General features: G+C 32.9%; 1 protein-coding gene across 1 annotated transcript in view; it reads left to right on the forward strand.

The window, feature by feature from the left end:
• AHI1 (Abelson helper integration site 1) overlaps positions 1–14488 on the forward strand; it is a 188800-nt gene that overhangs the window by 64601 nt on the left and 109711 nt on the right. The window contains exon 17 of the mRNA XM_008581425.1: positions 8833–9029. Coding sequence (XP_008579647.1) covers positions 8833–9029 — 197 coding nt within the window. The remainder of the gene's footprint in view (positions 1–8832; positions 9030–14488) is intronic.

Consider the following 14488-nt stretch of genomic DNA (forward strand, 5'->3'; position numbering starts at 1 on the left):
GATAGAGCCTTGTTCATCTTTTTATTACCAGTGCGTAACCTGAATACAGACACATGATGAATATGCATGTATTATTTTAAGTGAGGTCAAGTCTTAATTTGGGAAGTTCTCAATATTATTTGATAATCCTAGGTAATGAGCCAATTTCTCACTAGGTGGCAGTGTCTCCTGTGAACCAGTATTAGCTCTGGAATACTTTTCAGTCATAAGGCTTTAGGCAAGACAAATCTTTACTGAGCACCTATTGTGTGCCAAGTTAAGCTGGGCTGTGAAACCCAGGAATCAGTGTCAGATTACCATGCTCTTTTCCAATCCTTTTTGCTTACTAGGTAGTTGATTAAACCTCTAGAAGAACTTTAGTTAATTGTAAAACAATTTCTACCATTGACATGATTTTATTAATAAAATCTATATTTATTAATGATCACCTACAGTGTTATTGTTGGCTTTATTTTTTACACTGTGATATGCTTTACCAGAGTTCAGGGCAACATGTAACTTTAGATTCCTATAAAATTTTATTATATAACTTGTTCATTGACTAGAAAAGCCCATGGTGTTTATAATGCCTTATGTCTAACATAGTACCTGACACATTAATGTTTAATAAATGTTTGCATTAAGAATTAAAAATCTTGTAGAAGAGCACATTTTTCTCAAATCTATAAAAATATAGAATGAAAGGCAATATTAGTTAATAAATTTGGAGCTAATAATAATAGTGGTAGTAGCTAACATTTATCAGGCATTTACTATGTGTCTGCCACTCTTATGAGCATTTTACATATATTCTCTCATACAGTCCTTCTAAAACTCTTTGAGGTAGGTACTGTTTTTAATCCTCATTTTGCGGAGGATGAAACTGTGAGGCTCAGGGAAAACAAAGCAGTATGCCTAAGATCACACAGTTGGTTATAAAGCCACCATTTGATTCCAGGATGTCTTAACTCCAGAGTCTATGCTCTTACTGCATTAAACTGTTTGTCACAGCTACTTATGTAGTCTTGGCATTTCCTGTATCATGAAATAACTTAAATGAAGATGGTAGCTAAATATTCCTATCGTGAAATGTGTTGCTTATTTTCAATTTTATTATTTAGGAGAATTAAATATTTAAAATTATTAAAAAATATAAATATTTTATTTAAACATAATATAATTATTTAATAATCTTATTAAATAATATTTAATATTATTAAATAAAATAATCTTAAATATCTAATTTAAGATTAAAAGGAAGCTTGTTTATCTAGTATTGTTATTAACCATTCACTCTTTTAAAAATTTGGGGAGTAATTTATGATACATTAAGCCATTATATTGTCAGTATAGTTAAAAATATGAATTTTCTTTAGTATGTAGCATTATATTTTAATGTAACTAGTTTTACAGTAAGACAATGTCTATTTGAAATAAATTTAATATCCATAGTTTTATGTATAATTTGATGATTTTCTTGTAATACTGAAGATGAATGATTCAAAACAAGCTCAGATGTTATAATTTTCATACTTGGATGAGATTGTGCCATAACAAATAGAAACTGATTGTATGGCTTAAATCAGTTTTAAATATTTATTTTTAGCCTACTAGGATAAATTAAGGGATAGAAATGTTATATTTTAAAACATGCTGAAATTACCTATTTTTTGGTTATATCCTGAAATATCTATTATAATCTTCACATGACGGATACTTTGATTTGAAAATTTATGTCATTGAAGGACTCAGGACATATGGAAAACTTAGTCAACTTAATGGCTTTGAGCATAAACCAGAGCCCTGAATTCCTCATCTAGGCCTTTTTTTTTTTTTTTAAGCTTACATTGGTGCTTTTTAAGGTGCACCAAGAAGGAAGAATGGTATGAAGCACAATAAACAATAGCATGGTAGGAAAGACTGGAGTAGGAGTTGGAACACCAGGGTTCGAGACAGAATACTGCCACTATCTATTTGACCCTGGTCAAATAATTTAGCTTTTCTGCATCTGTTTTTCACCTGTAAAATTAAGATAATACTCTCTTTTATATCAGATTTTTATTAAAGTATAAAATAAAACTATTAAGCAGAGTATAAAGCACAGATGTTATTAGAATTCATGAACTGGGCTGCAGGGAAATCCTAGCTATTTTCCAAAGCAATGTATATTCAGTTGAATAGCACGATGTGTGATGACTGATAATGAAATAGGAAACCAACAAGAGGAGAATGGCATGTAGTGCAGGAGATTTGCAGATAGTTTATAATACTTTGATGTCCAACTAACACATTTCCTGAATGACAGTAGGTGTTTTCCAGTTTGGTTGGCTATGAAACTGGAATTTGCTGCACATTCTTGTATAGCTTTTTGAACAATTTTATTAGTAACACTTATAAGTTCTACTTGACATATAAAATATATCAAGGAAGTAAAGAATTACTAACAGGCCCTGAAACACACCCAGGCTACTAGAATTGAAGTGTTAACTCAATAGAACTTCTTGGATTCATCCACACAGTATCTTAAGATTAGCTGAGGCAGGAACAAGTCAGGCCAGGTAAAATACAATGAAAAACATTATAAACCCTTGAGCATTCTCTACACATAGCAGATGTTAAAGGAAGTGAAGGAGGATGCTGTGTAACTGCTAAATGCTAGAACCCTAGAGAAGTAGAACCATCTTATAGTAATCATGATTAGCAATGTAATAATGTAAAAGGAATTAGCAATGTAATAATTTATAAGGAATTCGGTATCAAGATGACTATATACAGGAAGACTCTATACAGTAGGAGGGCTATATATAACAGATCTTGAACAACAGAGTTAATTGTTGAACAAAAGAAATCTTTTGTTAGTATGGTGGAAGAGAAAGAAGATGTTATAATTTTAGTTGCATTTTATTATAAAGTCAATAACATAAGTACACATAGATTTTAATACTAGCAAACTATATTTTTTTCGAATGCAAAGGGCAGTGGATTAAAATATCTTATTTCCTCCATCCTTCCTCCTATAAAGATAAAATCTCCTGAGAAAACCACATTATTTTTTATAATTGTTAAGACCAGAACATACACAGAAGCACTGAACTTATTATATAAATCAAAGGATTATCAGGTATAAAAATATTTTAAGAAGTTTTTATAGTGTAAAATTTAGAATCCCAAATAATAATAAGCCTGCTGGAGATAAATTTAGAAGCATTTTGAGGGATATAACATAACTTTAAACAAATGTAGTTGTCATCTCTACCTCTATGCTCTCAGCACCTTGTCCATTCCTTTGCTATATACTACTAAGCAATTTGCTGTAATTTGTTCCTCTCCAAAATGTTGAAACCCCAAGAAGGGCCAATGTATTTGTATTCCCAGAGTCTGCTCTAGTGCGTGGTATGTGATAACTCCTCAAAAGGTGATGAAATGATGGTGATGAGACTTAAAATTGTGAGCTTTTAACATAACAGGTTAGGTCAGAGCTAAATTTTAAACATGCAAAGTTAAACTAGCACAAAGAAGAGAAAATGATAAAGTGAATATAGTTATTTAATTGCAACATTATACCGTAAAAATATTTTAGAAACCTGAAATGTTAAAATCTAGAGCTTAAAGGAATATCAGAAGTCATCTATTATAAACTATTTTACAATGAAATAATCTACATAGTCTCGTAAAATAGATTGATGTACATGTTTGCGGAGGGTGGGGAAGGGGGAAGAGCATGAGAACTTGTAAGCATCTCTTGTTTCTAGTATCTGAGAAACTAGGTATTTGCAAATATTTCTGCAGATTTTTTTATGGCTGTCTTCACAGAACTAGAGGTGCTAAAGATAAAGCAGGGTGTAGGTTTGACTCCTTAAAATTCAGTCAGATGGCTTTTGTAGAGAAAATCACCTTTAGATGACAAAAACAAGGGTCCGTAATTGGGGTTTATTTTTTTATCTGCATCCATTTAGGCCATTTTATTACTTTCTGAAAGACATCTTAATACATGGAAAAATAAACATAAATATGTAGGCAATGCCTTTTGTTATTTTTTACCAGTTTTAAAAAGTCCTTTTTTAAGAAAGAAAAATAATACATGTTTATCCTATTTTAATACTTAGAAAATAGTTTGACAAAAGGAATAAGATGAAGAATACCAAAATCCTAATGTCCTGTGTAACTGTTGCTTATACCAGTGTCTGTGCTTCTGGGCATTTCTACGTATGCTCACTCACTCAGAACTTTAAGTGAAATCATGGTTGGCAAGTACAGGATCTCAGAGAAAAAATAGAGTTAGAAAATGCCCTTAATAGGTCAGCCTAGCTTTACTTTCTATTCATAGCAGCAAAAAACAAATGTTTAAAAGATCAATTTTAAAAAGGAAGTAAGGCAAGGATTTTGGAACATGATATGTATTTGTTGATTTATTTATCCCTGAACCCGTCTACTAATGTTGAAACTTCCAAATTCTAGTCCATACAGCACTTTTCTTTTATAGCTTTGAAGTTTCTCTAGTTTAGTTCTTTAACCTGTCTTTGAATACTTGAGGGTAAAATAAATGTTCTGATTGTTTTAGGAAAAAAGTCCAAAATGTGTACTGAAAAATAGTCAACTCCACAAAAATCTACAGAGAAATGGCTATACTTCCATTAAAGAACAGTAATTGGTATTGAGGAATGTGCACCACTGAAAGGGTGGATTGTAAGGTCTTCTCCCGTAATAATATCCACTAGTACTCAATGCCATCAAGGTCTTCAGGGAAGGAGCACCAATGATTATTGAGCTATTTCCTTCATTTAGAGTGCATGAATGTAAAGATCAAAGACCTAAAAAGTTTTACATGTACTATTTCAAACTCATGGTTGGTGAAACCAAGGTTGATAAGTAAAAAAAAAAAAAAAGCACTCATCCTTTTGTATACTCACTATAAACTATTTATTCTTCCAGTTAATGCTATGAGCAGTTTTCCGTTGTGATAATTATACTTCTGTACATAATTTTAGTGGCTGAATTCCCTTTGATTAAATTGATACACCATAATTTAAACTATTGTTGCACAATTATGCTCTTGCATGTTTTTCAACATTTTAAATATTACTTCAGTATATACCCTTGTCTACCCTTATTCAATTTGTTCCTTAAGAAAAAAAAATATCTTGGTACAGTGGGTCAGTTAAACAGGAAAAAACCAAAAGCATCACTTTCTAATTTGCATATTTTTAATTTCTAATTAGCTTTCTAATTTTTAGTGAGATTAAATATTTTATTGGCCCCATAATTCTTCTTTTGTGAATTTCCTGTAATGATTCTTTGCATCCTTCTGTTGGATTATTGATTTCTAATGGATTTTATGGGGACTCTTTGCATATAATATGCAAATAATTATCCCTTTTATCACCATTTTGTCATTTTCCTTTTTGTGTGCAAACAGCTTTATTGGGGTTTAATTGACATACAATAAACTGCACATATTTAAAATGTATACTCTGATAAGTTTAGACATTTATACACTTGTGAGATCACCACCTCAATCAAGATAATGAAACTATCCATCATCCCCAAAAGTTACTTTGTAATCTCTCTCTGCCTCCCCCTTTCCCTAGGCAACCACTATGAATTAGTTTGCATTTCCAAAATTATATATAAATGAAACAGTAGATACCAGGTACTCTTTTTTTGTCTGGCTTCTTTCACTGATAATTATTTTGAGAGTCATCTGTGTTTTAGCATTTATCAATAGTTCATTCCTTTTATTGTGAGTGCTGTTTCATTGTATAGCTATACCACAGTTTGTTTATCTATTAACCTGTTGACAGACATTAGGGTTATATCCAGTTTTTAGCTGTTACAAATAAAACTGCTCCAAATATTCATGTACAAATCTTTGTATGGACATATGCTTTCATTTCTCTTGGATAAATTCCTAAGAGTAGAAGGACGATATTGTAGGTATATGTTTAACTTCTTAAGAAGCTGCCAAACTATTTTCTAAACTGATCCTGTCATTTAACATTCCCACCAGTAGTGTATAAATGTTTCAGTATATCCATGTCTTTGCCAAATTTGAAATAGCCAGTTGTTTAAATTTTAGCCTTTCTAATAGATATGCATGCAGTGCCATTCCGTTGTGGTTTTACTTTGCTTATCCCTAATGACTAATGATGTTGAGCATCTTTTTGCATGCTTATTTCCTATCCCTATAGCTTTTAGAGTGAAGTGTCTATTTAAATCTTTTGCCAACTTTTTAAGTTGGCTTATTTGTTTTCTGATTATTGAGTGAGAGTTCTTTATGTTTTCTGTATACAAGTGCTCTGTGAGGCATTTGATTTGCAGATATTTTCACCCATTCTTCAGGTTGTCTTCTAATTGTCTTAACAGTTTGAAGAACAAAAGTTTGAACTTTTGGTGAAGTCCATATTATCAGTGTGTTCCTTTGCGGACTTAAATGTTGTATCTAAGAAATGTTTGTTTAATCCAAGCTCATATAGGTGTTCTCTTATGTTTCCTTCTAGAAGTTTTATAATTTAGGTTTTACATTTAGATCTGTGATTCATTTTGAGTTAGTTTTTGTACATGGTGTGAAGTATGGATCAAAGTTTATTTTTTCACATATGAATATCCAACTGTTCCAACACCATTTGTTGAAAAGACTGTCCTTTCTCCACTGAACTGCCTTGATACCTTGTCTGTACATGCTGGGCTCTCTGTTGTGTTCTAGTAATCTATTTGTTTATCTTTATGTCAATAGCAGATTGTGTTGATTACTGTAACTTTATAAGACTGGAAGTCAGATTGTATTAATCCTCTTTGTTCTTTTTCAAAATTGTGTTGGCTGTTCTAGGTAATTTTCATTTCCATGTAGAGTTCAGAATTTGACTTCTCCAAAAATAACCTGCTGGAATTTGAGTGGGATTTCATTGAATCTACAGATCATTTGGAGAGAATTGACATTTTACCAGTATTGGGTATTCTAACCCATGAACACAATATATCCCTTAGGTGCTTCTTCAGTTTCTCTAAGCAATGTTTTTCATCTTCAGTGTACAGGTCTTTCACATCTTTCATCAGATTTTCCCCAATGTAGTATTTTTTGTAGTATATATATTTTTAATTTTTGTATATTGGTCTCATATCCTGCAACCTTGCTTAAAGTCAATTATTAGTTCTAGTGACTTTTTTTTTTTAATTCCACACAGAAGCAACTGCTTTCTTAAATTTTGTTCCCTACAAGCCTTATTTTTCTCAGCCCAGTCTTAGCTCTGTGTAGACCATTATACCTGCAAAGAAAGAAGTTTTATTTTTTTTTACTTTTATACAGGTTGTCCATTTTTTTGTAGTTTCAAGCAGAAAGGTAAATCTGGTTCCTTTTACTCCATTTTGGCCAGACGTAGGAGAACCCTGTTAACTATCATTTGCTTTTTAGTTTTTATTGTGGTAGTTTTTCTTATTTTAATCTTTAAGTGTTCATGTAGCAAAATCTGTCCATCTGTCCACAAGAATGTTGACAATTTTAACTTTTTCTGACTCATGTAATCCTTTGATGGATAATGTGATCTGTTATTGATCTGCTTTCCAGAAACACATACATATATCCGTGATGTATCTTTAGTAGATTTCATTTTACAAATCCCTGTTTTTAGATTTCTTCCTTTCATGTTATGTTTAGAAAAATCTTCCATTTCAAGATGGAAAGATTTTTTTTTTCTTTTGGCAGCTGGCCAGTACAGGGATACGAATCCTGATCTTGGTATTAGAACACTGGGCTGTAACCAACTGAGCTAACCAGCCAGCCCTAGGAAGTACTTTTTTAAATGATGGATTTATATATTTTTTTGTCTATACAGACAGATGTTTAAAGTTTTTCAAATTCATTTATTTTAAAATGATCAAATGAGATAATATATGTGAAAGAATCCTAAAAACCATGAAGTGCAATACAGATGGTATCGTTCTCTTTGTCGTCATCATCAAAAACATTCACGCTTTGAGTCATCTGTCCCACTCTGGGGAATTAAATCCTAAGAATTATGTTAAGAAACAATGTCAGCTATGAAAGTACTTCTTCATATATGATCTATGACAGGATGTAATATTCAATAAGAGGAGAATGTATAAAAAAATTATGGTGCTTCATTAGATGGAACATTTTAAAATGATAATTACATTATTGTAGAAATATGAAAAATGTTAGCATTTTAATTACGAAAATGTAAAATTGTATTTACATTTACATGTATGTTATATCTTACATAACATATACGTACATATAAAGATTATTAGCAGTATATAAATATAAAAACCTATTTTAGGGGTTTGCAAACAATTGTTTTTGTTTTAGTATTTTTCTTAATTCTGTTGTATTATGCTTTTGGGTTTTTTTGTTTTTCTTTTTATCAGTACTTCATTTCTTTTTATTGTCTAATAATATTCCATTGTATGGATATGCCACATTTATTTATCCATTCATCGATTGATAGATCAAATTCCTTTTAGGAGTGATGTGATGAAAAAAAAATTTTTTTTTCAATTTATTTTTTTATATTAGCATATTCATTGTTACAAATCATTCTTTATGCCCTTATACATATATTTAAAGATTTAAAATTAGGCTCCCATCCCAATTTGCATGGCCTTCAAGGCTCAGTTACGACACTGCCTGACATGAAATTATCTGTGAAATTATATTTCCTTTCTTATGGTTTTATAGTATTTAATAATTTTATGTTTGCCAGTCAAGTTGTCTTATTATTACCCAATATTTGAAATGTATTCAATTTCTGATCAGTTAGTGAAAGCTGCAGTTTCGTAGCTTATTTGATTATAATTTTGCTATGATGTTTTAAACTAATTATGGATTAATTTTTTCAGTAGCCCAGCAGGAGGCTGAAATGTTCAAACGCTACAATGGAACATTTCCATTACCTGGAATACACCAAAGTCAAGATGCCTTATGTACCTGTCCTAAACTGCCCCATCAAGGCTCTTTTCAGATTGATGAATTTGTCCACACTGAAAATTCTTCAACAAAGATGCAGCTGGTGAAACAGAGACTTGAAACTGTCACAGTATGTTTAATTATTTTATGCAGTTGAAATTTTAAACCATTTCTATCCTGTTTTACAGTGCCATGCTGACTTAATAAAGTAAATTAATTACTTAAAACTAGGCTTTCTTATACTTTTATAGTTCCTTTCAGGTCCTTTTTTACTGGTTTCAAAATCATTAATTGCATTAGACAGACTGAATTTAGGATAATCCATCATGCTGTCCTGCCTTGATAGCTATGTAAAGACTAGCCCACAATCTAGTGATAAGGGAGGGCTCTGAACCAGAAGACCACACCTACAACTTTCCACATGGGTATGACGCACCATCTCCCAGGAAAGGAAGATTAACTATGGCCTTCTCATCTCTGCCCACTAGGATCCCTGAGGGGAAGGATGGCATTAGTAGATTTAGACCCTCATCCCATGAATTCTCAAGGCCATGCAACAGTACCAGTTCTTGGAAGAACAGATAGTATTCAAACGAGTAATTTCTGTCTAGGCATTAAAAGTCCCATGAAATCTTATCGAAAACCTCATGTTTCCTTTAGTGGTTCCCAGTCTTCAGTGTGCATCAGAATCACTTGGCAAGCTTATCAAAACACAGATTGCCAGGCTCCACCCCCAGAGTTTGTGATTAGGTAGGTCTGGGGTGGTGCTACAAGTTTCCATTTCTGAAAAGCTCACAGGGGATGCTGATGCTGCTAGTTGGAGGACCACTCTTTGAGAACAACCTGTCTAGTTCACAGTCCCCAGCACTTAGTAAGAACTTAGTAAGAACTTAGTAAATATGGGTTTTGTGCCCTCATCTCAACTGTAAGCTCCTTGAGGGCAGTTCTAATATTGTCTTCTTTAGATCCTCTGGTCTGCATAGATGATTTTCATTAAATAACAAATATAGGCAGGTGATATAAGGAAAAATGTAATTTTTAAACTTCCCTTTTTACAAAAGCTGTTTCTTATTTTGTCTGTGACCATACTTTTGCTGTCTTCATTTCAGGAGATCAGTCTGCTCCTTCAATTTTTTCTGTCCAAAGATTTTCCGTTGTTGACTTATTTTCCCAATTCTAGACCCTATTCCTTGGTTTCCTATTCTCTAATGGACATTGTTCTTCCTGCCACCATGCATTTATGTATTGATTACCTGCTAATGGCCTCTGTTTGTGGCAAAAAACTACTCCAACCCTCACACCTGTGCACTGATTTTGTAGGAAATTGTGACCAGATGGAGCTTGGCCTTGTAGGTTGGGTTCCAACAGTTTGAACAAAGAAAACTTAGTTACCTGAAATATTTATCAATTACCAGCTACATTTAAGATACTCCAAATGACAAAAAAAATGTTTAACCCTTGACCTCAGTTTGCATCAAGTCTGGTAGGTGGTGACAAATATTCAAACAACTGTAACATAAGGCAGAGTCTCTTAATAATTTATTCCATTTACATAACGCTCAAATTGTCTCCTTTAATGTAGCAGCCTTGTAATACAGGCATAGCAGTGTTTATTACCTTTGTTTTATAGACAAGGAAACTGTTTCTGTTCAAAAGTCAGATACAAAATTTTATGAGTTTTACAAGTTGAAACAGTATATGCATAATCTCCCTTGCTATTTTTTAAAAAACATTTCTAAATTGATAAAAAGCAGCAGTATCTAAATTTATTTTTTATGTATAATTGTTGAGTGTTTAGTGCTAAACACTGTGATGGAACTTTGTATGTGAACTAGTGAAAGAGACCAATCATTAAAGAGATAGAAGAAGCAGGAGAACATAGTATTACCCAAATTAATAGAGAGTTTAATGAAAAAGAATAGCCAACCATGTCATGTGTGTCAGGAGTAAATTCTCCTTGAAGCCAAAAATTAGACAGAAACAGAAGATTCTGCCTCTATTAAACAGAGCTACATAATAGAATACCTAAATCTCCCAGAAATAGGGTTAGGGGCTACATACAACCCACTGGACACCCTAAGCTTAAAGAGGTAAAATTTATTGATTCTCAAAGAGACTGATAAATCTTACTTAAGGCAGGAGGGGCATTAAAAAGATTATATGAATTTAAAAGAAGTAAAGGCAAAGCATATTTTTAAATGATTAGCTGTAAGAAATAGAATATTTTAGAGTATGTTCTCAATAAAATAGAAGAAATTAGGGTTTTTGTTAATAATGAGTTAAAAAGACTAAGATTTTGATTTTTAAAAAGACATGGTGAAGATTAAAAAAATTTAAAAGGCATGTTTCAGTTAAAGCCACACTGCAGATGGTAAAAGGCAAATTGACGTAAACATCGAATCAATAGTGTAGCCTAGAGAACTAATTTCACAAGCACTCATAAGAATGCAGAAAAAAGAGGACTGGCCAGTTTAGCTCAGGTGGGTAGAGCACAGCCTTCTGACACCAAGGTCACAGGTTTGGATTCCATAACCAGCCAGCGCCAAAAAAAAAAAAAAAAGGGAAGGGGGAACAGAAAAAAGAGATAGGTGAAAACTGTAGTTAAAAGTGTAGCTGTAGGATTCATCTGCTTAGGCATAGGTGTAGGTCCCAACCTGTGCCAGCTTTGTGACTCTGGATAAATAAAATAAAGCCTAATTTTTCTCATCTATAAAATGGGATTCTAATATTTTTTACAGGGTTTTTAAGATTCATGAGATCCTAAATGTAAATCTTTTAACAGGGTGTCCGATACATAGTACTACTGATAAATGTTAGTTATTATTGTTGATAATGAGAGAAAAAGATGAATATAAGAGATAGATTGTACATGTGGTTGATCATTGTTAAAGAAGAGACCAGAACATGTAAAAAGAGATAATAGTTAAAGATCAAATACAAAAAGCCTTCCTGTGCTAAAGTTCAAAATGTATAAACTGAAGTGTCTCTTTTCAGGCCAGTTAATGAAACGACACCAATATCTTAGAAATATCCTTGTGAAATAGTTAAATTTTCAAAGATTAAAAAAAGCAAAATTCTACAGCTATCCTGGTAGAAAAACTGGTTATCTATGTATAGGAACTAATCTATCTTTGGACTTCTCCACAAGGGCCAGGTGAAGCTAGATAATGAAGCCAGTTCTTACCAAGAATTGAAACATGTTATAAAGCTGAAATAATGCAAATAGTGTCATACAAGTTTATAAAGCTAGAAAGATAAATCAGTGGGGAAAGGAAGAATTCTTCCTGTGTATAGGTGTTGGGAAAACCTAACTACGAGTTAAGTGAAAAAGTTTTAATCTTCTTCTTATGTCACACACCAAAATCAAATGCTCATTTACCAAGGAGTTGAATATGAAAATAAAATTCTTTTAAAAAACTAGGGAATTATGCTGGTAAATATTTCTCTCATGTGAATGAATAAAAGACTTGCTAATCTTAAAAGCAGTGTAAAATCCTCCCCCAAACATTGATAGACTATCTGCATAGGATTTTAAATTCCTCTGTTTAAAAATGTGTATGTTTATATGTATATACAACACATACAAATATACACACACACACCAAACACCAGCTTAGGGAAATGTTTACATGAAACGTATGAAAAGATCAGCCTCCTTAACATAACAACTAACCAATAAAGAAAAATACTGAGACTTCAGCAAAGAAATGGATAAAAGAAATAAATTTGTACTTCCAAAAAGAGTAGATACAAATGATCATAAGCATATTTTAAAAGTTCTGGTCTCACTACTAAGAAAAGAAGTGAGACAGTAACCAGTTATTGTCCTGGAAAATAGCCAATGAAAATGAGGAGGAGGGAGATGTTTTGTTAAAGGTAGTGTGGCATTCTTTTAGTGAAAATTGCTAGAAGATCTTTCTCAAAGATAAGTGGTGTAAAATGTATTAAGCTTAAACATCCTTGAAAATATTTATCTTCTTTGACCATCTTGTTCTTTTAGGAGAACTAGCCTTGAGCTCCTTGAAGACAGGGCTGTGCAATCATGTTCATTGCTGTAGTCTCACATCTGGCACAGAGTCAGACACTTAATAAATATTATCCCTTTCCCTTCTCCTTTGATAGAAATGTTGGCCAGTTTTAAACCATACATACACGAAACCACACTGAGACAGCTTTAGTTCTGATTCTGTTTTCTTCCTCTCTCCTTTTCTTTCTTTAGAAAGTTAGGGACTTTAAGGTATACCAGGGTACAGATCACACTCAGCCTCTGGGTTCAGATTTGGTTGGAATATAGAGAAAACTTTTTTATATTTCTTAGTTAAATTTTAGAGTATATGACTATGGTAAATTTATTTCAGTGTTGTAGTTCTTTATATTTTAACATTTTACTTTTTTTTTTTTTTTTTGTTTTTGTCTTTTTCCGTGTCCGGCAACGGATCGCAACCCTCAGTGTCGCCCCCGTACCGGACCGGGACCGGCAACGGGGTCGCAGCCCTCAGAGTTGCTCCCGCGCCTCGCTCAGCCAGTGAGCGGGAACCGGTCTGTATGTGGGATCCGAACCCTCAGCGGGAGCGACGCCGCGCTTCCCAAGCGGCGCACTATAGCAGTGCGCCACCGGGCCGGCCCTATATTTTAACATTTTAAATATAATCTCATAATTCGTGGTGTTTTAGATTTTAAAAGGAAGTCTCAATAGAAAAACATTGAGTTTTTAAGATGTAGAGAAAAATGTTTCTTCACTAGGAAAAAAATTGTTCCTTGTCTAAAATCTTGCATGACAAAATAACTTTATGTACACACATAAGAACAACTTGCCAATAGATGTATAAAAACAAGTTACCTACAATCTATCAATCTTTACACTGTAAAATTTAACATCCTGGAAACACCTAAGTCTTGCAGTTTTTCTCCAATATCATTTTATATACCTGTCACCTTCAGGTATATAAATGAAAGATGGTAAGAACAACAACAACAACAACAAAAATATAAAGGAAAAATAAAATCAAAAAAATATTTTTTTTTTTTTAAGAAATGAAATCAAGGGCAATGGGGAAGTGAATTAATAATTTATTATAAAAGAAAAGATATTTCTCTCAGAATCGTTACTTCATTTAGCTTTTACCAAATATTTTCTTTTTAGAATTATTTAGAGAAAATGCTCTGGGGTTGAGGTAGATTAGGGCTGCCTTTGGAAATGAAAGCTTCGTCTATTTGCTGTGGCTTTTAAAAAGCTATTATTTTTGAAAGAATTCACAATGCCTTTCTCTTGTTTCTTATAATTGTATTTCAGTAGGCCCTAAATTCCTTTTTTTTTTTTTTTTTTTGTATAGATTGTTCCTCAATTTATAGAAGATTATATTACTGGAGGTAGTTGTTTCTTTGTTATTACAATCTTTTAGACACATTGTCTGTCCCTTAGAAATTTCTGGATTAAAAAATTCATATTCCGGGCCGGCCCAGTGGCGCACTGGATAGTGCACCGCTTGGGAAGCGTGGCGGCGCTCCCGCCCGAGGGTTCGGATCCCACATACAGACCGGTTCCAGCTCACTGGCTGAGCGAGGTGCGGGAGCAACACCGAGGGTTGC

This window comes from Galeopterus variegatus, unplaced genomic scaffold (assembly GCF_000696425.1).
Source record: "Galeopterus variegatus unplaced genomic scaffold, G_variegatus-3.0.2 Scaffold2353, whole genome shotgun sequence".
In the NCBI taxonomy this organism is placed as follows: domain Eukaryota; kingdom Metazoa; phylum Chordata; class Mammalia; order Dermoptera; family Cynocephalidae; genus Galeopterus; species Galeopterus variegatus.